The following is a 27,121-nucleotide window of genomic DNA, read 5'->3' as shown; positions in this document are numbered from 1 at the left end:
CAAAGCTTGGAAGTGAGATTAAGAAAAGCCTGTTTGAAAATATAGAAACTCACAGTCCATGAGCTGTCTCTTGTTCAGAGATCTAGTATCAGAAACTGATGAAAGGGAGATGCAGAGCAGCGGGTGCATTAGGAACATAGTCTGTGTGTGCAGAAGAGACCTGCTTCAGGATAACTGTGACTTTAATCAGTAGCTTTGTGATCCGAGTCCTTCTTTTATTTATTTATTTTTGGTCTGTATATCTCTTCCTTCTTCGGAGCGGTGATAAGGATTTCACAAGGTATCATACAGAGCTGCTGTATGGGGCCAGCATTGGGGCACAGCAGGTTAAGCCACTGTCTGTGATGCTGGCATCCCATGAGTGCTCCACCTGTAATCTAGTTCCCTGCTATGGCCTGGGAAAGCAACAGCAGATGGCCCAAGTCCTTGGGCCCCTGTCATCCATGTGGGAGACCTGCATGGGCTGCTTCCTAGCTTCAGCCTGGAACACCCCACAGACATTTGGGGAGTGAATCAGTGGATGGAGCCTTTCTCTCTCTCTCATTCTAACTCTGCCTTTCAAATAAATAAATCCGTTTTTTAAAAATATATAATGTCCATGAAGTAGATACTCAATAGTTAGAAAACAATAATATGGGTAAGAAACACCAGATTCCCATGACAGACAGGTGCTTCTTCGTAATCAGGACGAAGGTTTTAGCTGGACAGAGCTCAAACAGAATGCTGTCTCTGCTGCTGCCACGTGTGGTCCTGTTGTATGTAGAGGTTACTGTCTGTTTTCCTCCCCCCAGGACTATAAAATATGGAGTTTGAGAACACGAGCTGGTTAACACCAGGAATGCACAGGGTCAATACCTGACTCCATATATCTACTTGGTCTAAGTGCTTTGTGGTCCAATGTACCTGGAATTTGGTTACCATCTAGTCTTATGATTTGAGGTAAAACACATAACTTTTTTTCGCTTTGGCTTCTCACCTTTCGAATTACTCCTTTTGCCAAAGTAATAAGTTTATTTCAAGGATTTTTAAAGTAGTAAAAAAAAAATTTTTTTTTGGCAAAGACTAACTTTCTTGGTTATTAGTAACAAAAACAATGTATGGGCCTTTAGTGTAAGGTTCATGTATCATAATGGGAGGTAGCAGATTAACAATGTTTTATAACTTTTCTAGGAGATATTCAATACATTTACTTTAGATGGGAAAATTACTAACATAACATTTTCAAAAGCACAACTCTGAAAATAACAGTTTTGTAAGGGACTCAAAACTTTAATGGCATACTCATCATACAGTCAGGAAGCAGAACAAGCCCTCAAGAAAACAAAAATACCAAGATCTTCTCTAACCACAATTACTTTTAATCTATGAAACAGTGTCTCCTTACAGATCATACAGTTTTCACAGTAGTTCCATTCATCATTGATGTGATGTTTACTATGACTGTAGTCAGAAGGGGAAGTTGGGCCTGTTATTTTTCCAGAAATTGAAAAAAGTACCATCATTATGAAAAGGAAGAGAAAGATTTGTACCCATCTTTTTGGGACATGTAAGGTGAGAGTGAAGTCTCACAGTTTGAGAATTTGTGGATATTGCTGGAGGAATTGGAAATGCTCTCTAGCAAGCGGGTAATCCCTCTTCCCCGAACACTGCTGTTTTGGCCAGAAATCTTCACCCCAGACGGGTAATCACCTATGATATTGAAAATATAAGAGAAGTTTAGAAACTTTATGATTTTATTGTGGAGACACTTCATCAATTAACTGGCCATAATCATATGAATCATGAATAGGAGAGAAGTAAGTAAAGGTCAAGTTGGACAAAAATGTTTCCTTTTGTTTTTTAGCTAAGAAACTTTAAATTTTTTAAAATTTATTTTTATTTTATTTGAAAGGCAGAGAGAGAGAGAGGGAAGGAGGGAGGGAAGAAGAGAGAGAGGGAGGGAGGGAAGAAGAGAGAGAGGGAGGGAGGGAAGAAGGGAGGGAGGGAGGGAAAGAGAGAGAATCTCCCCATCTCTGATTGACTTCCCAAATGCTTACAATAACCAGCACTGAGTTAGGTCAGAGTCAGGAGCCTGGGACTCAATCCAGGTATCCGACACGGGTGGCCAGGACTCAAATCCTTCCCCCACCCTTTGCTACTTCGAGGATGTGCATTAGCAGCCTTGGCCAAACCTAGGCACTCTCAGCATGGGAGGCAGGTATCCCAGGCAGCAACTTATGCCATCGTGCCAAGTACCTGCCCCAGACCAGGAAACATCAACTGAAGTCTTCAGGTACCATTTGAAATCTCATACCACTCGCTTTGAAAGTTTATTTCCTAAAAGATACGATCATATCAAAACTATAAAACTGCAGCTGCTACAAGAAAGACATGTTTTCAGTTAAGCGCCCTGAAAAAGTCTGAGGAATAAGTTACATGGTACCAGGGAGATGTAAAAACATACACATCCCAATTGCTTAAGGCGACAATGGACAACCAAAACCCCAATTCTATCAGCTTCTTCTATACTAAGGCTAATTTACAAGGATCTGTTTAAACACCTTGAGATCTTAAGGCCCTAACCTCCCTAAGACGCATTCTTAAAATATTCATGAACTATCAGATACTTACCAGTGGGTGTGTATGATCTTTGGTCTTGATTAGAAGAGTTGAAATGAGAGAATCCTGGACTTTCAACCCTTAGCTTCTGTAAGAAACAAAAATACCAAGAAAAAAATATTTATTAGCTATTACTGGATGTACACTTTAAAAATGCAAATTGAGAGGGAAGTGGAAGAAGAGTGGGAATGTGGGCAGAAGGGAGGGTAGCATGGGAAGCATCACTATGTTCCTAAGTCTGTATATATGAAATGCATGAAATTTGTATACCTAAAATAAAATTTTAAAAAGTAAAAATAAACTAAAAAACTGCAAATTAACAACCAAATGCCTTTCCAATGTTTGATCCACTTTTGCTGCAAAGAGGAGGAGAGAAACATGGTAGACTTGGAGAGGAATTATAAACTACAGGGTTTGCCTTTAATAAAAAAAAAAGAAGAAGCTTGTTTGCTAAGAATGATTCAGAACAGAGAGAAACCACGATGATGCAAGAAAGGGGAAATTACTGATGCCATGTCCTTCAGTGGTAAGAGAACGATATGATATATAAATAGATCGGTTTTAGACACACAAGATAATTCACTCATTCAGCCAACAGTAAAAGCAAAGAATATGTTAGATACAGGCAAAGGAAGAGGTGGAATACGTGGAAAATCTGACTGTTTCTATTTTCTCAGAGATGTAGAGGGCAAGACTATCAGGAAAAGTAAAGGAAAAAGTGATGGAACTTTGAATGGGAAGAAGGTAAAAAATAATGGTCCAGGATGAGTGATTAATTATGGAAATGGATAAAATATCCAAACACTAAGGGCCCACTTCAAGTAAGACCAAGTCAGTATGGCAGTTTCTTCCTAGCCTTATTTGGCTTCACAGGTATATAGGAGAGAGTAGTTAAGAAATTTAATCAGGGTTAGGATTTGTCAACCAAATATGATGAAGAACAGAGGGCTAACGATGTTGACAATGAATACAAGGTAGCAGAAATGCTAGTCCAAGGAATCTAAATTGGACAGGAAGGCAGTGAGCGGTGGGGATGGATGAGGCAAAGGAGAAGACCAGGGGCTACAACTTTACAGGTGAGAATGGCGCTCTGGGGTTGGGAAATACCAAGCCCTATAGGGGAGGGAAATGAACTGGGTCCAGTAGAGGTCAAAGAGGTGTAGGCACTGGGGTACTAAAAAGAAAATGGTGGTAACAAGAAAGGAGGATGTTTGAAATTGAGATAACGGAGAAGGGACCACTGGGGTATGGGATATTATCGCGGGAGTGTAAACTTGTATGACAAAAACAATACAGGAGGGAAGCTAAGGAGCTGAGAGGTCAGGCAGCTAAAAGGATCACCTATGGAGAAACTGAAATAAAGAATTCTGATAGGAAAACGGTTTGCTCTCCTAAGAATGAGGAGGAACAACTTAGGTGGCTACTGACTCGAAATGGGGGGGTTTTATCAGCTACTATAGCACAGATGGCATGAGATTCAAAGCCCAGCAATCTTAGGGAGAAATCTGGAAGGTGCAATAAAGGACAAGCATTTAAACTGTAGGCCCATGACAATGCGGGAGAAAAAGATGCTGTTGTTTGAAAGGGCTAACAGAGAAGCAGTGTCCTTAGAGGAGAGAGACAAATTTTCGTTCTAATCCAGAAGGCAGTCTTTCACAAAAGCGCGTTGTAAGATCCCTAGGATTTTGCTGATAACTAAGACTCCTTACCTGAAAACGTCCTGCATCCAACACAACCATTTTGGGTGTCACACTATTGCTGGCCTCGTAATCTTGTAGTGGTACATGAGCCCCTGTGAGCTGAATTCCAAAGAGAGTGGCCAGAGAATTACTGATGCAGTACCTTTAAAGGGAAATAAGAAAAAGCTTGCTGAAAAAACCGCATCTAATTCACTCTAAAGGCATTCAAAAGCATCCGAGTGATCGTGTTCTAATTTGGGGGAAAAACTAGAGATTCAGAGAAGGGATGGGAATGGATTACAACATACATCATAAAATAAGTTACTACTGTTAAGTAATTTTCCAATTACCAGACACAATTTTAGATTCATCATTAAGGGCGAGGGCAAAGACGCCCAGAATTCTCAAATGTGTAAGGCCAAGGAGAGCAGGAGCAGCAGAAATAAACCACAGTTATGGACGCTTAGCAGTCCTCAGAACCAACAATCACCCGTGGTGTGAAGGAGCTAGCGGAGCACCCAGGGATCTGGGGTTCCAGGAGCCTTCACTGCCAAAGGAGAAGGGCAGATCTATGTGTCCTGGGCACATCCACCAGGAAGGGCTGTCCTAAAAGACAGCACAGAATCTCATATTCCTGTACTACAGGAGTCCTGGAAGGAACACCTCCTACAAGTGCTTCCTGAAGAGTCACCCAAACTGCTCAGGTGAGGAGTGACACAGACAGAATAAAAGTAACATGAAATTAAAAACAAAAACACCTTTGTCTAAAAGTAGAATTGTGGAAAGAAACGAGACCAGAGATTCACCCTGGCTGCCAAGGGACAAAAAGGCCCAGGAGAGTTCAATGCACAACACAGCCCCGTGAACAAACTCTTCTCCCAACTTACGCAACCTTCTTGCAAACAGCTAAAGCACAGAAGAGAGTATCGTTTTCTTCATGCCACTTGCACCTGTATAAAAAAAAAGAAAACCCAGTGAATCCAACAAGAACTCTTCGCCATACAAAATTTACTTTCTAGTGGGGGCAGGGAAGGAAGAGCAAAACTGATAGCTGAGCATAACACACAGTAAGTTAATGGTGAGGCCTAAGGAGAAAATAAAGAAAAAGATGATATGGAATGCTGGGAAGCGGTAACACTTTAGATAAGGTGGCCAAGAAAGGCATCACGGAGAAGGTGATGCTGGAGGGGAAGCGCCCAAAGTTAAGCTGCATGGCAACACGAAAAGATTTCATACACTGAAACACACTTTCGTGATCAGAGGCACTATAAACTTGTGTTCATCTTTCTAATAAATATATTGTCCACTGACTCAGAACAGCAGTACTTACATGATACAAAGCTTGCTTAAACTTAGCAAGGATCTTCATTTACAATCACAAACATGCTAAATAGTAAGTGTAAACAGTCAGTTATGTGCACCAAATAGAGTGATTTAACTGAATGGGACACTATGTAAAACTAAGATTAAATATTTCCCACTGCTTTTTCCAAAATACTGATCCAATAAATGTGATTCATAAAGTTCTAAAGTGAAGCCTAGGTTAAAACTCAATTCTTAGACAGCTACACAGAATCAAATAATTTTGTTTCCTTGCCTAGAACTTAACCCCCAAAAGTACCTGCCTCATAAACAGATTTTTCATTGAAGATTAGATTTGAAAAACTATCAATAAAGATTAAAAAAATAATAATAAGCGGGGCTGGTACTGTGGCACAGTGGATTAAGCTACCACCTGCAGTGCTGGCATCACTTATAGAGACTGGTTCAAGTCCCAGCTGCTCCACTTCTGATCTAGCTCCCTGCTAATGGACCTGAGAAAGCAGCACATGGGAAAGCCACCCATGTAGATCTGCAAAGAGTTCCTGCTTCCTGGCCTAGCTTGGGACACTGAGGAAATTCGAGGAATGAACCAGCAGATGGAAGCTCCAACTTTTTCAAATAAATAATTTTTTTTAAAAAAAGGAAAAAATCCTACCAAAACCCAATCTTAGGGACAAATGTGTCCAAATTCACATACTACTGAAAATGACAGTTTTGACCTGTTTTTACTCACACTTAATCCTCACCCTCCAAATCATCCTACAACTTCTAAAAACTTGAGTGTATTTTCTAGTAAAGTTCATTCTATTAATCTGTTAAAAATCAGGCCTGCTCTGTATTCCTTGTTAAGCTCTTAATACTTGCTTCGTAGCCCCAAATTTACCTCTAACTCTTACACACACCAAATGTCTTTTTTTTTAAATGACATTCCAAAGTCCTAACTTTAGGCCACAAATGAAACTTGCAGATTACTTCTGAAGTTCCCAACACGATTTCACTCACTCAATCCATGTGTAGCACAAAGGACTTTACATTCCTCTTTCCCTTTTTATCTCAAAAGGCCTCCAAAACCATCTCCTTTCCTCTCATCTCAGGTTAAGATTCCTCATTTTCAAGGACAACCATGCCTTTCCCTGCCCTGTGAGCCATCGTCATCCTACAGCTCTCGTCAAACTGTTTCACTGGTTTTCTTAAACAATCCGCAAGCTTTCATTCCCGAATCACTCTTCCAGACTTTTGTATTAAAAGGGTCCTTCCTTAAGACCATGCCCCTACTCACAGAAATTCTACCTGTCTTTCCAGAAGAACCAAATAAATATTTATTCAATAAAGTATCCCACAGTTCTTAAATCCTTACATGGAAGTGTTTGCTCCCTCATCTGATCTAGCATCACCTTTTAAAACCCTTTTAAGAATTACCAGAAATTACCAAATATTGATTCCAGTGTCTCCACATGTTTTACTACACTTATTAGGAGACTGAGGGCAAGGAGAGTCATATCCCTCTTCCCTGTTTCCTCAAGAACTTTTTCTAGTGCCTTATGCACAAGAGTTATTTAAATTTCTTTTAAAGGTTTATTTTATTTATTTGAAAGGTAGAGTTAGAAAGAGAAAGGGAGAGACAGAGATCATCTTCCATCTGTTGATTCACTCCCCAAATGACTGCAAGAGCCAGAGCCAGGCCAAGCCAAAGCCAGGAGTCAGGAGCTGCATCCAGGTCTCCCACATGGGTGCAGGAGCCTAAGCACTTGGGTCACTTCCACTGCCTTCCTAGGCACATCAGCAGGGAGCTGGATTTGAAGTGGGGCAGCTGGGACCTGATTTGGGACACATACAGGATGTCAGCGTTGCAGGAGGTAGCTTAACCTACTATGTCACAATGCCAGCCCTATCAAATTTCTGATAAATATGAAAAGCTCATTGAGACTAAGGAAGACTATTCTAAAGTGATGTCAAAATGTAAAACTGCATCTGGTAATACTACTATTGCTGGAGTTTCTGGTTCAAGAAGCTGAATTAAGTACAAGCACAGACTTGTTTCCTCTTGCCCATGAGACCCTTTGAAAACAATAGTCTAGGGCCGATGCTGTGGTGCAGCAGGTTAAAGCCCTGGCCTGCAGTGCTGGCAGCCCACATGGGCACCAGTTCGAGTCCCAGCTGCTCCACTTCCAATCCAGCTCTCTGCTGTGGCCTGAGAAGGTAATGGAGGATGGCCCAAATGCTTGGGCCCCTGCACCCAAGTGGGAGACCCGGAGGAGGTTCTTGGCTTCGGATCGGCACCGCTCTGGCTGTTGCGACCAATTAGGGGGTTAACCAGCGGATGGAAGGCCTCTCTCTGCCTCTTCTGTGTAACTCTGACTTTCAAGTAAATAAATTAATCTTTAAAAAGTATAAAACAACAGTAAAAGAATAAAAATGGTAGGTATCTACAATAAATGAGAAAACAGATAGAGGTCTCCATAAATGTGTTTACTACATTTGTGGAAAATAAAGAAAAAAAAGGAATGACAACTGACGCAGAATGGCCACTGATGAAGCTGGAGAGTTGTAACCTTCGGTGCTTACAACGGACACTCCAGCAGGAGGAGCTCTGCAGTCAGAGCCCCAGAGAGCCTCTGCACTTGTGGATGCCTGCTTCCCAGACAGCACAGCTAAGATGGAGGCCCAACATCACACTAAGACTAGTCGACTCCCCAGCCCCATGCAAAGAAGCACACTGTTCCAGGAGAGCTGGAGAGCAAGAACGGCTGCTGGTACCCTAACGCAAAGCCCTCCACACTCTGGTATTTAGAATTCCGCCTTCAGCTTAACCTTTGTTTGTCTTCCAGACAGCAAAGCCTTATCAGTCAATAATTCACACTGAACAACACGGAACATTTACTAGACTGGGTAGTCTTTAATTCCAAGCTAACACACATAAAAAACTAAAATTAATACAACATCATACAATATAATACAAATGAGTGTACAAAACAAATGGAGGCATTCTGCCTAGGTGGTATGTGGTCACAGATATTCCTTTACCTTAACTGGAAAACGTTAAGAGAAAAACAGAAAAAGCTTATCCAAATCTATCCTAACCAAGCCACACGGATTTAATGAAATATTTACTTTTTTCAAACTTTAAAAATTGGGTTTTAATATAGTACAATAAATAAGGCTTTTTAAAAATATTATGTCTGTCAAATAGAGTTGGAAGATACCTTACTTCATACCCAATGAGTCTGAAGTTGTGCAGCCTCTTTTATACAAATATGAACATAACCAAAAACAACCTGACATTCAATCAAGGAAAGCCTGCAATATGAAAAAGATAAGAATAGGAAGGCCACAACTCAAAAGAATGAGACAATCCAGGGAACAGAGGCAGACTGACAGTCCTGCCCCACCAAGTACCTCAAGGAGATCTGTGGAGTTATTGTGTTCCGGACCCCTGCTTTTCCCATTTCTTCAGTCCTCATTAACACTGACGACGGCTACAGTGATTTCTGTAACACAACGACTGTAGGCTGAGAGGCACTGAGACCTCGAAAGTCGGCCTCTTGCCAAGTCTGAAAATGCCTCAGAGCTGTGCAGAGTGCGTTCCTCTTTCTGCCTTTAGGATCTCATCTACACACTGTTAGGTCCATGAAAGCAGAGGTCCTGTTCCTCTTCACTGCGTCTCACCGGTCAGCAGGCAGTGAAAAGGCTCACATCTTCAAACCTCTTCCCTGTGCTCCAGGCCTGGGGCCGCCCATATATGTCCAGATCTGATGCCTCACCCAGTGCCTCAGGACATTCTAAACTTGCTCTTCTCTGCCCCATCCACCCAGATGTCATCTGTTATTCTTTCTTTCCATTCTCTCTGTGCATAGTCCATCAGCAAGGTCCACTGATTTTTAACCAACATGAAATCTATATATTCGTCTCCATCTCTATAGTTACTGCCTTAGTCCAAGTCATCACTTGCTTGGAATACAGAAACCATCAGGTAATCTCAGGATCTGTAAGTCCTTTCTTGTCTCTTTCCAATACTTAACACTAAAAACTCAGAGATCTTAAAAAGACAAACAAACACACACTCATCCAGTACTTCCCTACCTGGTAAACTCTCCTCCCATGGCTAATAAGACCTCATTTCTTCAACCTCAGCCTATGAATTCTCCTCTTTGCTCACCATTCCCCAGTCACAATGATGGTCTAACACTTTCCAGTAAACCCCAAGTTTGGGCCTCAAAGCCTTTCAATCTGTCTGCCCAAGACATTCTTCCCATTTTTTTGTCCTGGCTACATCCTTTTCCTGTTTCAGTTCTCAGCTTTCAGGTTATACCCCCAAAACTCATCTTGGATCATTCTATAAAGTGGTCCACTTTTGTGCATACTCTTCGCTATGACAACACCCTGTTGATTTCCTTCTTAACACTATGTCACAAGCTAAAATTAATTTTCTTTGTTATTTAATAAATACCTTTTTCCTACATTAACTGTTACTTTCATGAAGACAGGGACCACATTAACTCTGCTCACCAATGTACCTTCAGCCCAGCCCAAAAAAAGAGGTTCAATACATGTTTGTTAATTCAATAAAGGCTATGATGTTTTAGTCAGCAGGTCAATAACATTGAATTTATCCCAGGACAATTATGATAAGAAACATTAGGAGAATGGGATTAAAAGCTGTAATTCTAGTAGCCAAAGTAACATGACCCTTACTAACAATCTGCTTAAGATTCTAATAATTACTTTATCAAACCGTACTCAATTTCACCAATATAAGGCATATCTACTTCTAGAGTTAGAAAGAACACTTAGCAAAAACTTACTACAAACTTTAAGGTCTTCTGGTAGGGATTCAAGAAACCCACTTATACTATCAGATTCTAATCACAACTTCTACATTTCCTAACAACCCAAACTCCCTTGTACAACACTATATGCTGGAATCTTAGATTGTGAAGCTCAATTAAAGACAGAGCCATTCTGTCAAACACAGTTCATTATGAGGGGCAGGTATTTTGGTAGAGTGAGTTAAACTCCCACTTGGCACAACCACATCCCATATTAACGTGCTTGGGATTAAATCTCATCTTCATTACCTTAAAAACATTAATTCATTCAAAAGTTAGAGTCACAGAGATGAGGAGACAAACATAGACACATAAACACACACAAGTAGAGGGGTGTCTTCCATCTGATAGTTCACTCCCCAGATGGCCATAACAGCCAGTACTGGGGCCAGGCCAAAGGTAGGAGCCAGGAGCTTCATCCAGGTCTCCAACATGGGTAGGTGGTAGGGCCCCAAACACTGGGCCATCTTCCTCAACCCTCTCCAGGCTATCACCAGGTAGCCTGATTGGAAGCAGAGCAGCTGGGGAGCAAACCAGTGCCCATAAACAATGACAGCATTGCAGGCAGAGGCCCCACCAGCAACACCACAAGACTGGCCCCAGTTCCATCTTCATTTCTTCTTTTTTTTATTTGAAAGGTAGAGTTGGGGGGGGGGGGTCCTTCCATTCCCCTAGTTCACTCCCCAGATGGCTGTAATGGCTGAAGCTCTGCCAATTCAAAGCCAGGATTTTGGGTCTCCCACTTGGGTGCAGGGGCCCAAGGACTTGGGCCATTTTCTACTGCTTTCCCAGGCCATAGCAGAGCTAGATTGGAAGTGGAACAGCTGGGACTCGAATCGGCGCCCATATGGAACGGCAGCACTGAAGGCAATGGCTTAACCCATTAAGCCACAGCGCCTGCCCCATCTTCATTTCTAATACAACTTTATGTTAATGTGCCTAAGCAGCAGCAATAGTTGAGTTCCTGCCACCCATGTGAGAGATCTGGATAAAATTACTGGTTCCTGGCTTCAGCCTGGCCCCACCCCAACTGTTGGGGGCATTTGGGGAGTGAACCAGTGGATGGAATGGGAGGACTATCTCTCCTCCTTTTCTTTCCTTCTAATTTTAAATAAATAAATCCTTTTTAAAACTATCCAGTTACATAACAGTTTGCCTCTAACAATATCTCATGGCATAGATCACCTGAACAAAATATAACTAAACAACATGATTAATGTGATGTTATATGGATATCTCTCAAATGCCATATCCTGAAAATAACATTCTCAGATGTCCTTAAATAGTCACAAAAACTGATTAAACAAAAAACAAAATCACCAGTAACTTCCATTGAGTAGAAATATTAGAAACACTCTTTAATCACAATGCAAAAATGCTAGAACTTACTAAGAAAAACAAAAACCAGAAAAGCTTTTCTATCTAGATTTTTATACCCTGTTTTTAAGTCCTGATTGAGTCTGAAATGACAAAATTTGTTAAAAATGACAATGAAAATATTGGCTGTCAGAATGTACAGGATTCATTGTGAATACTTATAAGGTTCACTCTACGAAACACTAGTAAAAATCAAACAAGATAATTAAATTCCTAGTCCCCCAAAAATTAGTTTTAAAAGATCCAAAGTACAGAGAGAAAGATAAAACAAATTCATGAAGAAGAGAATCAAGAGAAACACAGATCTAGACAATGCACTGGCAAAGGCAACAAAGGTGGGGGCACAAACACACAGAACTGACAGGATAAACAAACACTGAAGCAGAAATACTTCCTAGTAGACCTTTACATAAATTTGAAAACAATTTAGCCATAAATAAGTTTAAGATGTACAATTTCTAAGGAAAATACAGATTTTCAAACTTTATCAATTAGATTTAGAAAGTCTACTCAAACCAATTTCCACAAAATAAACAAAGTTATCAAGGAACTGTGCCATAAAGATGCATCTATCCCAGATATGCAGTCTGTGGGGGGAAAAACTTCAAAACATATGAAAGACACAAAGTAGATCTGAACAATCGAAAGACATCCCTTTGTATACAGTTTATATGCAACTCAACATAAAGACATTATTTTTTTTTTTAAGATTTATTTATTTGAAAGTCAGAGTTACACATAGAGAGGAGAGGCAGAAAGGCAGAGAGAGAGAGAGAGAGAAAGAGAGAGAGGGATCTTCCATCCGAGGTTCACTCCCCAATTGGCCACAACGGCCGGGGCTGCGCCAATCCGAAGCCAGGAGCTTCTTCCGGGTCTCCCACATGGGTGCAGGGGCCCAAGGACGTGGGCCATCCTCCCCTGCTTTCCCAGGCCATAGCAGAGAGCTAGATCAGAAGCGGAAGAGCCAGGTCTTGAACTGGTGCCCATATGGGATGCCAGCGCTTCAGGCCAGGGCGTTAACCTGCTGCGCCACAGCGCTGGCCCCTCAACATAAAGACTTTAGTTCTTCTCAAATTATCTTTTAATTTTAATTCCAACAAACTTTTTCATGGGGCTAGAATGAAATGAGTGATGTGTCTGAAAACACATTTTTGTTTAAATTGTTGTAACGTTTTACACATTCAAAAGATAAGGGGCTGGCATTGTGGCATAGCGGGTTAAGCTGCTGCCTGCAATGCCAGAATCCCCTGTGGTTGCTGATTCAAGTCTCGGCTGCTCATCTTCTAATCCAGTTCCTGATTAATGTGCCTGGGAAAGCCGGGGAAGATGGCTCAAGTGCTTGGGATTCTGCACCCACATGGGAGACCTGGAGGAAGCTCCTGGCTCCTGGTTTTCATGTGGCCCAGCAGCCCCTATGGCCATTTGGGGAGTGAACTGGTAGACAGATTTCTCTTTCTCTCCTTCCCTCCCTCTCCCTCTTTCTCTCCCTCTTTCTAAAACTATACCTTTCAAATAAAATAAATAAATCTTTAAGTCAACAGAAATGGGAAAAACCAAACACTGAATGTAAACAATAAGATGTAATTCAAATATACCCAAGGGGGTAAAGACAAATATCCCAAATGACTTCTGAAAATATTATTCTGACTAAATATAAAATATATTCTCAGACTAAAACTAATGGCAAACAAATCCTAAACTATTGTTTGCATTTTTTTTTTTTTTGTACATAGGTATCTCATTCTGAAACTTCTTTCAATGTATTGCAGGACTGAACAAAGTAAAAATACTGATAGCAAGGTTTCTCACTCTCAGAAACAAGAAATACAAAAACAGAAAAGTAGAAAACTAAGGAATTCCAGGGCACTGATTGGGAATTGTAAGTTCAGTATGAACTCATGGTGAGATAAAAGTAAGCAAGAAGCCCAGTCATGTAAAAATAGATCTGGAAGATGTATTTATACACACACATATATTTTCCATCTCTCTCAATTAAAGGGACCTTGTAAGGCATGAGTACATCTAGCACTCAGATCCTATCTTGCAAAATACTCAGTACCCCAACCCTGTCTTAAAGAAACCAGGGATCACTGGAGAAATGGCTAATCCAAGGTTGGAGCAAAGTACAGGTACAAAGCACAAGATAAGTCTAGAAAATACTGTGCCAGAAAGCAAAGAAGTGCTCAAAGAATGATGAGGAACTGTCAAAATGATAAAACCCACTGCTTGAAGGGATTCCACTGGCCATATATGGAACAACTTGAGCATAAAAATAAGTTATGAAAGTAATAGATTATAATCCTTTAAATAAAATAGGAATTTGGGGCTGGCACGGTGGCATACTGGGTTAAGCAGCCATCTGCAGCAGCAGCATCCAAAATGGGTGGCTGTTCGAGTCCTGGCTGCGCCACTTCTGATCCAGCTCCCTGTTAATGTGCCTGAGAAAGCAGCAGAAGATGGCCCAAGTACATGTACCCCTGCACCCATGTGAGAGACTAAAATGGAGCTCCTGGCTCCTGGCTTTGGTGTGGCCCAGCCCTGGCCCTTGTGGCCATTTGGGGAGTGAACCAGTGGATGAAAATCTCTGTCTCTCCCTTTCTATATATAATTCTGACTTTCAAATAAATAAATAAATCTTAAAAAAAAATCCAGGAATTCATGAGTCCAAACCTCATATAACTATAAATGAGTGAAAATTAAAAGCTCTCCCTTACAGCAGAATGCCAACTAATAAGTGTGGAAATAACTGAATTAGAACAATCACTGTTTCACAGACAACAACATTTGATTCAGGCAAATCAACAATGGATGCTAAAGATCACACTTGAAAACTTGAGGAATAGAGTATCTACCTAAACTCAAAGTATTTTTCCACAAAATACTTACCTATTATATAAGGTGGAAAACAGAACTTTTTCAGAGAAACCTGACAGACACTATCCTAAGTGATCAGTTTATTAGTTATTGGACAAAGTAACATCATAGTTCCAGATATGATATACTGAAAGGAAACATTTTTGTGGCATTCTAGCCCAAAATACATAGCCCCATCTAACCATGAGAAAATGCAAACCAACTCAAACCGAAAAACAGTCTATGAAATGAATGTACTGTATCCTTCAAAAATATCACAATAGTGAAAGTCAAATTAAAACAAAAATGTTATATATTTAAGGACTGAAAACAGACATAAACACAATAACTCGGTGTAACATGTGATCCTGGACTGGACTCTACTATAGATTTTTTTTTTGGTTATCAAAGACATTATTGCAACAAGTAACAAAATATGGTCTTCAGGTTATATAATAGTATTATATCAACAATAATATCCTGATTATGATAATTATACTATGGAACTTAGGAAACACATCTGAAGTATTTTGCTATAGACATGATGAGAGCAACTTACTCTCAGGTGGTTTAGAAAAAGTATGTATGAGAGTACTTCAAAACAGCTTGTGGAAAAATGTGATCAAAAGACAAGTTCATTACATGCAAAAGAATTTTGAGGTCCTTGCAAATTTTTCATAATACGTATTTTCCATGAAAATTTTGAAGTATTCCTGTATATGTTTAGAAGCAAAATTATAAAGAAAAATCTATTAAAATGTTTAAATTGGGGAATATGAGAGATTTAATTTTGTACTATTCTTGCAATTTTTAAGTCTAAAATTATTTTTAAAAACAATTTACCCATTTGTTTCACTTACATATTCCTTTATTCATAAGGACAAATGTTCTATATAATAAAAAAAACTGTCTAAATAAATCTAAAACCATTCTTTCAATAGTATAGAAATAGTAGGTGACAAGAAAGGACAATCGGTTTATCTGGTAGATTTTGTTTTTAGTGATACAAAGTAACAATATATCTGGAAATCAATATACTCTTATATTCAAGGAAACACAATCCTGCCAAGGTTTCATAGGGAAGTATTGTATAGAAAGGCAAAAATGGCTGGTTCTACCACATTTTCTCAGCTCAGAAAAGATGTCAAAATCACTACACATTACAAAATCACTCACAATACCTTGTGTTGCTAGAATAATCCCACATGGCCACATCTAGGAGGCTTCGAACCCAAGTCTTGGAGGGCTCCTTATGGAATTTTTTCTGGTAGATTCCCACTACGAGGTCCTCTACGGTGAGAAGTTCTAGATTCTGCCTTATTTCTTCCATTAGTAAAGAGAAAACCATATACGATTAGTAAATTTAGATACCAAGAACATGTCTATCAAAATGGAAAAATACAGATGCTATACACCACTCTTCTGAGTGACTCAGAGTTTTAGTTACCTGATACCCTCGCCATATGCTTCAAACACCAGTTGACTCGGGCTCTGTCATCAGACTGCAGAAAGGGAAAAAAATTACTTATATTTTCTTCTTGCCTTATTTTTAATTAATGCTGTCCTATGTCGGGGGAGGGATTACGAGAGGGAGACACTGCAGTCTGGGATAACCAAATGAGAATTTTTAAAAAACCACACACATTAGAAAAGACTACTGCTGTTAGTACTCAAGTACATTTATACAGCAATATTAACATCCTTTATGAAAACAAAGTGAATGTTAGGGTAGACAAATGAAGAAATTAATGTTCAGAAAAAAGTAGGTAATCTATTCATAGTTATTAGTAGCAAGGTTAAAACCCAATTCTTTGACTCCTGGCCTTGAATAATTTAGACAAAATAAAGGATATAGTCTGTAAATAATACAAAAATGGAGACAAAAGAGTGCTACGAAGTTTGGATAGAGTGCAACAAAGTTTGCTTGGAAGGATAGATGTACAGAATGGATCATCCACTTGTCAGGGTAAAAAGACATTGTAGATACACCAAAAGTAGGAATTAAAAAACTATGAGATCTATCAGAGGAGAAATACATGCAGTTTTTATAGTCTTCAAAATCCGTCTGGAATCAGAGGAATTTGAAAGAAAAGGCATTATACTTAATTACAATGAAAACAATTTTTAACACACATAGCGACTACACAGGCAAAAATTCTTTCTTTTGTAGATTTGTATGGATCTTCTATTTTCTAAATGGGTATTTCAAAAGGACTTAACTGGAAATTACCTTGCAATAGATGGGTGGCCAGTTCCCTGAGTTTGGATGAATAAATCTATAAAGACTTTTTAACACAGTTGCTTGGTCACGCCCGAATTCAAAGTTTGAAATAGGAATCTTGTGACTAGAATCACCTGAAGGAAATAAAAGAGGAGGAAGTTCAAACTCCGAGCAAGACAAATATTATGGGGAAAGTCTGGAAGTAGGGGTACAAGAAGAGACCAGTGGTTAATGCATATTGAAGCACTTGTACCAAGTTGTTTATGCTAGCTATTTTGTGTATTTTAACTCATAATCTTGCAATCACTCTATGAAATAGATAATACATGTGTAATAGGGAAGAGCATCATAACTGAGCAACATAACTGAGTAGAGAAATTAGTAGTACTAGTTAAGAGCTTGTGAACAGTAGAGTTATGTCTCAAACCCTAGTTAAGTGACCAAGCCTGCAGTGTTTTTACTATTCCTATGCTGCCTTTCATGAATGTTTTATCAATAAAGTCAAGGAACATAGTAGTAATGACTGCTTTTTAAAAGGCTCTATGTTGGAGATTCCCACTTCCGGGGGGGGGGGGGGACGGACCGGACCAAATTCAGATCAATCTTCCCACAAAAAATAAAAGAGCTTGCAGATATTAAGAACACACATAAACACATAGCAGTAAGGAAGTTTTGGTCAAGATGTGAAAGAACACAGAAATTCAAAGGGTTAAGAACAACTTGGTGGTTTTTCCTGTGGGTCGTTTGCTAATTCCAGAACAGGAATCTGAAAGGCTGAGCAGAGGGCTTTTGACAGCTAGGGAGGCCAGGATTTTTAGGCTCCCCAGGTGCTAAAAGCAGCAAGTATAAATGCTATCTGGAAGAAGGTCACATCGTTGTAAATCCCAAATTACTCAAATAATATTTTTCAGATACTTCATATGAATAATAAGCTACACAAAGAGAAAATAATGAGAACTAAAAAAAGTTGAAAGATACCTACAGGTACTCCAGATACTGAATTTGCTATAAGGTTTTAAATAATTATGCTTAGGTTTGAAGAGACCTAATTACAAATTACAGCATAAAATTGGAGACTATAATAGAAGATGCAGAAGGAATTCAACTTCTGATCATGACAGACTGGGAAAAGCTGAACACATCAAACACCTGTTTGTAAGTACTGCAGATACAAAAATGATTGAAGAATTAGTGGCCTAAAATCTTGGAGAGGAGAAATTCCACAGAGCTGATATGCCATTTGGATTTGTTTCTCCCAAGGGGCTCTTATCAACTGTGGAAGATTGTGAAGCTGAGAAACTGGACAGTCTTTCAACAGGTCCAGACAAGAAGAATTAAAAACATTATTCTAGTATTACTTGTGTAAATCAAAAATTATAATTAAGAACACTGCATTGCCTTCTGGCTTCCATCATTTATGCTGACGTCAACTGTAAATTTTACGGATGATCCTTTGGCGGTAACCTGTCCATCTTCCCTGTTTTCTGGTAAAGATCAACTAGAAGTAGACTGATCCTTATAAAATCTAAAAACCAATTCTTATAACACCTCCATCCCTAAAACTGGACTAAGGTTAAGAAGAAATGGTGATTCCAAACTTCCATCAGATGCAACTGTAAATTTTAAAAGAATAAAGGTTTCATATATGCTGTTTAGCACTCAGAACCAGAGAAGAGATCCAAGGTGGCTGACTAGTGGAAAGCACACCTCTATAGCACTTCAGCTATCAAACGATATAAAAACAAAAACGATGTTTCCAGGGGGCTAACAAATTTTCACTAGAGAAGTGACAGCACAGATCAGACTCCATGGGACAGTGAGGAACGCAGACAGACATGCTGCTGCAGCTGGCAGTCATCATCTTCCCAAGTCAAGGTCGGGAGAAGCTGCCACATGCCCCGTCACCAGCAGCTTTAGCTGTGTGAAAATTCCAGTCACTCACATCCTGGTGAACTAACTGGGGTCGAAGCCATTGCCTGGTTTTGAGAAGGGAAGCCACGCTGCCTTCCCCTACTCCCCTAACCTTGAAGAGCATCCACACAGCTGATCTCTGTTCTACGGCTACTAGAAGTGACCAAAGCCAGATCAGGGCAACCTGCAAGGCAGAGAACAGATCCCCTGCATTCTGCCACTGGGGAAGGTAAGGCATAAAGCCCCAAAGCTGCACTCACTCACTGTATATGAGCAAGGGGGTTCCCCTCAGTTTCTTGGGGCTAGCAGCAGCAGCAGCCCATAAAAAATCTGGACCCAGGGGCTGGCGCCGTGGCTCACTAGGCTAATCCTCCGCCTGCGGGGCTGGCACCCCGGGTTCTAGTCCCAGTTGGGGCGCCGAATTCTGTCCCGGCTGCTCCTCTTCCAGTCCAGCTCTCTGCTGTGGCCCAGGAAGGCAGTGGAGGATGGCCCAAGTCCTTGGGCCCTGCACCCACATGGGAAACCAGGAGGAAGCACCTGGCTTCTGGCTTCGGATCAGCGCAGCGCACCAGCCGCAATGCGCCAGCCAGACATAGCAGCCACTTGGGGGGTGAACCAATGGAAAAAGGAAGACCTTTCTTTCTATCTCTTGCTCTCTAACTCCGCCTTTCAAAAAAAAAAAAAAAATCTGGACCCATCATAAAGAAGTTCCCTTTGTACCTGCCAGCTCATGGTGCTGGGCATCTCAGGCAGGAACCCCAGCAACAATCTCACATGCCCTGTGAGAACTGGGGGTAGTTTCATCTGTGCCTTGCAGAACCAGTACTGTTCGTATTGGTATTACAATGCTTGTGGTAATCTATACACTCCTGATATCTGCAGTGCTGTATCTGTCACTCTGCTTCAGAGAGGTGGCTAGCACTCTCCCCAGTACCTGGGTCCCACCCTAGGATATAAAGGTAGTGACTCCACTATATCCAGCAACACCAGGACTGTAACAATTAGTACTAGTTTCCTCAAACCCACTAGAATCTACCCAGTAGGATCTAGAGAACCCTCCTTCATTCCACCACTCAGACCCGTATCTGCCTGTGTAAAATACCCTTTATAGTCACCCTGTAGGACTGCAGCAGGATTTAGTTCACATCCCCCAGTCCAGGGACTAGGGCTGTTGGTGTTATAGGCCCCAACAGCAGCTGCACCCCCCTAGCAGGACCTGAAAGAGAGTCCATCCAGATTACACACTCCTAACTACAGCTACTGGTGCCACAAGTCCCAGCACCACTCTGGCTTGTCAGCGGGGTAAGGGAACAGCCACCTTTGTCCCCTTTAGCACCAAGCCACCTTTGTCCCCTTTAGCACCAAGGACAAGGCCCTGGCTATCACAATCCCTAGAGTTACTGACGCTGAACTCTCTGGGGACTGAAGATACACAATCCATGAAGCCCACATTCACCTCAAAGTTCCATTTCTACCTCTATGAACTGTGGCAGACTAGACCATCGTGTCACCTATAAATACAGCTGATGTTGGGTAAAACAAAAGAAATCACTCAAGAGTCTACACTTCTGGGCTTACCTAGAACCAAAGCCAAAACAAACCAACTGATACCCTGAGTTCCACATGAACTCTTTTCCAATAAAACCTACTTCATAAAGAAGGAACTATTGTGCTAAATGTGCAAATGTCAACAGAGGGACATGAAAAACACAAAGAAGGAAGCATGACACCTCCAAATGAACACAACAGTTCTCCAGAATTAGATCCTGATCTGAAGAAAATATGAGATGCCAGAAATAGAATTTAAAGTAGTGATTACAAGGAAGCTCAACGCGATGCAAGAGAACAGACAGCTTAAAGAAATGAGGACATCAATGAGTGATGTGAATGAAAAACTCACTAATGAGATAGAAATCATTAAGAAACAAATAGAGATTTTGGAGATGAAATTTTCAATGAAATAAAAATACAATGGATAGCTTTAATAGCAGAATAGAGCAAGTGGAGGAAAGAACTTTGACATGCAGGACAAGACTTCCGAAATAACCCAATCAGACAAAAATACAGAGAACGAATGAAGACAGTCTCCAGAAAATAGAGGATATCATCAAATGACCAAATGTTTGTGTTCAAGGGATTCCTGAAGAAGAGGAGAAAAAGCCGTTGAGAATATGCTAAATGAACTTAATAGTTGAAATTCCCCAGGTCTTGAGAGAGAAATACACATTCAGATAAAGGAAGCTCAGAAGACTTCACACAGACTCAACCAAAAAAGACTTCCCTGAGGCATTTTGTCATCAAATTGTCAAAAGTTGAGAAAAAAGCATCAAATTACACATAAAGGAAAACCAATCAGACTAACAGCAAACTTCTCAGCAGAAACCCTACAAGCTAGAAGAGCACTGGACGATATATTCAAGGTCTTAAAACTTCTAGTCAAGAACAGTGTATCCAGTGAAGCCATCCTTTAGAAGTGAAGAAGAAATCAGGTATTTTCCAGGTAAGGAAATACTGAGAGAATTCACCACCACCAGACCAGCCTTAAAGCAAATTGTGAAGGAAATTATTACATTAGAAGTAAATATCATGAAAACACATGATACCACCAAATTCACTAACAGAGCACATACAATCAGCAACCAATCAACAAAATGACAGGTGTTGGTTCTTGTCAATCAATACTAACCTTGAATGCAAATGGGTTAAATTCCTCAGCCAAAAGATACAGATGGGCAGAACTGATTAAAACAACAACAACAACAACAACTATATTTCACTATATGCTGCCTCCAAGAAACTCACTTCACAAATAAAGATACACATAAACTGAGAGTGAAGGGCTGGAAAAATATATACCAGGCAGGCAAATGGAAACCAAAACCAAGGAGGAGTAGCTATTCTCGTATCAAACCAAACAGACTTTAAATTAAAAGGAGAACATTATATTTTGATAAATGGATTGATTAATCAAGAAAACATAGCAATCATAAATATATACACACCCAATACAAGACCACCAGATATATACAGCAAATATTATTAGACCTTCAGGGTTCAGAGAAAGACTCCAATAAAATAACTGTGGATGATTTCAACACCCCACTCTCATCAACAGACAGATTACCCAGACTGAAAATCAACAAAGACACACTGTAGTTGAAGTAAACTACCAAGCAAATGGACCTAATAGACATTTACAGAACATTTCACCCAACAGCTACAGAATATACATTCATCTCATCAGCACATGGAACATTATCTAGGACAGACTATATATTGGGCCACAAATCAAGTCTCAGCAAATTTAAAAAGACTGAAATCATACCACTTACCTTCTCAGGCACAAAGGAATAAAACTAAAAACAACAGAACATTTACTAATATATGGGAACTAAACAACATACTACTGAAAGATCAATGGGTTACTGAAAAAATTAAAAAGAAAATCTATTTTCTTGAAATAAAAATACAACATATCAAAAATCTGTTGCACACAGCAAAAGCAATATTGAGAGAAGTTATAACAAGTGTTTGCGTTAATAAAATATCTCAAATAAATGATCTAATGATGCATGAAGAAGACAGAAAAACATGAACCAAATCCAAAATCAGCAGGAAGAGAGAAATATTAGGAAGCAGAGCAGAAATAAATGTAATTGAAACTAAAAAAAAGAGCTGTTTTTTTGAGAAGATTAAAAAAAATAAGTAAACCTCTGGCCAGACTAACAAAGAAAAGAAACCTCAAAATTAGAGCTAGAAAACATAACAGCTGACACCACTGAAACAAAAATGATCTTAAACTACCACGAAAAACTATCTGCTAAAAACCTGGAAAATTCCAGGACACAAATAGCCTACCAAAATTAAATATAGAAGATACAGAAAATCTAAACAGACCCATAACAAACAAGATTGAAGCATAACTAGAAGTCTTCCATCAAGGGAAAGTCCAGGACCCAATGGCTTTACTACTGAATGCTATAAAACATCTAAAGAGGGACTAACTCCAACACTTTTTATACTATTCCATAATATTGAATAAGATTAAAAGAAGGGTTGCAGCATGGCGGGAAGGAGAGTAAGGTGGGAAGTATCACTATGTTCCTAAGTCTGTATATATGAAATACATGAAACTTCTACAACTTAAATAAAAAGATTAAACTCTGCCAAAGTTTTTATGAGGTCAGCATCACTAATATTAAAACTGAACAAAGACACAGAATGAAAGCTACAGACCAATATCCTTGATGAACACAGATGCAAAAATTCTCAACAAAATACTACAAACTAAATCCAAAACCACATTAAAAAGACCATACATCATCCTCAAGTTGGATTTATCCTGGAGATGCAAGGGTGGGTCAACATTCACAAATCAATGTCATAAATCACACCAAAAGAATGAAGAATAAAAACCATACAGTATTTTCAATAGATGCACAGAAAAGAGTTTGAGTCAACATCCCTTCATGACAAAAAACCTTCCATAAATAAGGTACAGAAGGAACATACTTCAAAATTATAAAGGTTTTATATGACAACCAACAGCCAATATCATATTGAACATGGAAAAGCTAAAAACGTTTCCCTTCAAATCTGGAACAAGCCAAGGATGTCAATATAATAGTGGAAGTATTAGCACGAGCAACTGGGGAGGAGAAAGAAAGAAAGGACATCAGAATTGGAAAGGAGGAAGTAAAAATATCCATGTTTGCAGGTGACATGATGCTGCTGTACATGGAAAAACCCAATAACTCCACCAAAAAGCTATTAGAAAAGTGATATTAATGTGTTGTTCAATGTGAATGAATGCTATAACTTGTACTCAAACAGTATTTTACACTTTATGTTTCTGTGTGGGTGCAAACTGTTGAAATCTTTATTTAATATATACTAAATTGATCTCCTGTATTTAAAGAGAATTGAAAATGAATTTTGATGTGAATGGAATGGGAGAGGGAGCGGGAGATGGGAGGGTTGCAGGTGGGAAGGAAGTTATGGTGGGGAAAAAACCATTGTAATCCATAAGCTGTACTTTGGAAATTTATATTTATTAAATAAAAAAAATCATGAAAAAAAAAGAAAAGTGATATTAAGTATGGAATTGATCATATACATAGGACCATTAGTCAAAGGGATCACATAAATAAGATCAAGTGCCTGGTAATAATAGATAGAATTACAAAGGAGATAAAGTTCCAACATGGGAAGCAGTCCATACAGCAGACTCACAGAATGACAAACACCCTAAATAGCACTGTGACCTCAGAATCAGCCCTTAAGACCTGACTGAAAACACCATGAGAGCATTTCAGGTAGGGAAAGCCAAGACAGAGTGGCAAAAATGGTTCTGCATGAAGGATCTCTGTGAGTGAGACCCCAGTGGAAAGAAGGGGCCATCAAAGAAGGATGTACTTTTCTCTGAAGGGAGGAGAGAACTTCCACTTTGCATATGGCCCTGTCTAAAAACCAACGGAGTTTGTGAATTCAAAAGGCTTTCAAAGCCTTGGCAGCTCATGTCAAGAGCCTCATGTGATCACTGACATCATGAATAAGAGTGTCAGTTGTTAAATCAACAACAGGAATTACTGTGCACTTGCTTCCCATGCTGGATCTCTGTCCTTAATGAGTTATTCTATGAGAATTAATCATACAACTTGTCTTCTAACTGTACTTTATACTTTGTGTGTCTGTGTGGGTGCAAACAGTTGAAATCTGTCCTTAGTAAAGAGTTGGTCTTCTGTATATAAAGTCAATTAAAAATGAATCTTAATGGAAAATGGAATGGAGAGGGAGTGGGAGGTGGTATGGGAGCGCAGGTGGGAAGGTAAGAATGGGGGGAAGAAACACTATATCCCTAAAAGCTGTACATATGAAAATTTGTATTCATTAAACAAAAACCTTCAAAATAAAGCTATTAGAACTGATAAACCAATTCAGTCGTTTCAGGTTACAAAAAATGCAAAAAAGTACATTGTTATATACTAATGATGAACTCAGTGAAAGAAATCAAGAAATTCCATTCACAATAGCCACTAAAAAAAAATCAAATACTTATGAATAAATTTAACCAAAGAAATGAAAGATCTTTACAATGAAAATTATAAAACACTAGTTAAAGAAATCAAGTACACAAAAAAATGGAAAGATATTCCTTGCTCAGATTGGACAAATCAGCATCATTAAGATGTTTATCTACCCAAAGCAATCAGATTCAAGCAATTTCTATCGAAATACCAATTACATTATTTGTAGAATAAAAAAAAAATCCTAAAACTCATACAGAATCACAAAAGCCAACCAATCCCAAACAAAGAAAATCAAGTTGGAAGCATATGACTTCAGAGCATACTATAAAGCTCTAGTAATGAAAATAGCATAATACTGGCATTAAAAATGGACACATATACTGTTGGAATAGAATAGAGAGTTCAGAAATTAATCCATATACATACAGCCAACTGATTTTGACAAAAGTGCTGAGACCATACATTGGAGAAAGAATAATCTCTGATAAATGGTGCTGGCAGAAAGAATGAAATTAGATCCCTACCTTTCACAATATATAAAAATCAACTCAAAATGGATCAAAGACCTCAAAGTCTCATAGTACCCAGGATTATGAAGTTGCTGCAAGAAAATGGAGAGGAAACACTTGAAGACATTGATGTAGGTGATCAGTTCTTAGATAAGACCCCCCAAAGCACAGGCATCAAGAGTAAAAGTAGACAAGTGGGATTATATCAAACTTTAGAAGCTTCCATATGGTAATAAAGTGAAAAGACATCCAGCAGAATGGGAAAAGATATGTGTAGGCTACTTATCCAATAAAAGATTGGTATCTAGAACATATGAGTAACTCCAAAACAAAAAACTAACCAAACTAGTTACGAAATGGGCAAAGGACCTAAAGAAACAGTTCTCAAAAGAAGTACAAATGGCCAACAAATATATGAAAAATACTCAATATCACTAGCCATTAGAGAAATGCAAATCAAAACCACAATGAGATATCACCTCACCTCTGTTACAGAAAGTAACAAATGATGTACAGGATGTGGAGAAAGGGGAACTCTTATACACTATTGGTGGGACTATAAATTAGTGCAGCCACTATGGAAAACAATATGGAGATTTCTTTAAAAACTAGAAACAGACTTGACATATGAAACAGAAATCCTACTTACTGGGTATACATCCAAAAAACATGAACATGCGGTATCAAAGAGAAACCTACACCACCATGTTCACAGCAGCACTGGTCACAATAGCCAAAGTATGCAATCAACCAAAGTGTCCATTATCAGATGAATGTATAAAGAAAATGTGGTGTGTACACACACACACATGCACACACACATACAGTGGAATTATCAGCTATAAAAAACAACGAACATTTAGATTTTATCATTTGAATAAAAAATAGATGCAACTGGAGGACATCACGTTGAGTGAAATAAGTTTGACATATAAGACAAATACTACAAATTCTCCCATATATGTGGGACCTCAAAGAAAAAGGAAAAAAAATCAAAAAACAAAAAGGAAAGAAATGCACTGCTGCAAATATAGTTTTGCAAACTGTTTTATATCAAACCAAGGGTTAAGAATGATATATAGCTTTGATGATCTGAGACTAATTTAAAATTTACTATACATGAGTGAAATTGTTATCTTTTCATTTGGTTATTGTTTATAGCCCTTGCCTATATTCCTGCTGAACTAGGGTCTTTTTACTTGTTGAACTCTTTATTTAGTGGAGCCTTAAGCCTTTTATTATAGTGTAAATTAAAAATGTTATCTCAAAAATTAATAAAAGAAAGGGAGAGAGAGCTAAAGGGAGGGAGGAAGGGAGAGAGAGGGAAGTATCATTACAGTCTCAGAATCCTATCTGTGAACTACAATGAATCTGTTCTCTTTGTATTAATATGACATTAAAATGAGAACTATATTATAGTAATTATGCATTTGTGTGTTATAGTAACTATCATGCATTTGCTGTGACCCAGAGAATCTAATGTACTAATACATTTCTTAAAAAATTAAATAAAATGAGAAAAAAATCCAAAACCAACCAGATATATGAAGAGATTGGGGTAAAAAAGACTGAACACTAAGATAACCAACACATTATGAAAACAGAACCAAAAAGAAGATCCCCATTACAGGACTACAGGACTTATTTCAAAATGACTCAGCTTCTTCATTTTCAGGGAAATAAAAGACAGTAACTTACACAAATCATAAAAATCAATGAACTTCAGATACTGAAGTAATATTTCTCAATCCATTTTGCGGCAGCAAAATAACCTTGATAACAAAATTAGACAAGG

The 27,121-nt window shown here is 39.0% G+C and overlaps 1 protein-coding gene across 2 annotated transcripts in view; it reads right to left on the bottom strand.

The window, feature by feature from the left end:
* Nucleotides 1–1,501: 1,501 nt before the first annotated feature.
* Nucleotides 1,502–27,121, bottom strand: part of MAEL (maelstrom spermatogenic transposon silencer) — a 34,761-nt gene continuing 9,141 nt past the window's right edge. For both annotated transcript variants that reach the window (XM_062193763.1, XM_062193764.1), the window contains 7 exons: nucleotides 16,887–17,011; nucleotides 16,104–16,158; nucleotides 15,838–15,979; nucleotides 5,165–5,227; nucleotides 4,308–4,440; nucleotides 2,611–2,686; nucleotides 1,502–1,689 (listed from right to left, as the gene is read on the bottom strand). In XM_062193763.1, coding sequence (XP_062049747.1) covers nucleotides 1,502–1,689; nucleotides 2,611–2,686; nucleotides 4,308–4,440; nucleotides 5,165–5,227; nucleotides 15,838–15,979; nucleotides 16,104–16,158; nucleotides 16,887–17,011 — 782 coding nt within the window. The remainder of the gene's footprint in view (nucleotides 1,690–2,610; nucleotides 2,687–4,307; nucleotides 4,441–5,164; nucleotides 5,228–15,837; nucleotides 15,980–16,103; nucleotides 16,159–16,886; nucleotides 17,012–27,121) is intronic.

The sequence above is a fragment of the Lepus europaeus genome, chromosome 5, assembly GCF_033115175.1.
Source record: "Lepus europaeus isolate LE1 chromosome 5, mLepTim1.pri, whole genome shotgun sequence".
NCBI classification, from domain to species: domain Eukaryota; kingdom Metazoa; phylum Chordata; class Mammalia; order Lagomorpha; family Leporidae; genus Lepus; species Lepus europaeus.
This window is presented reverse-complemented; position numbering and strand designations above follow the sequence as displayed.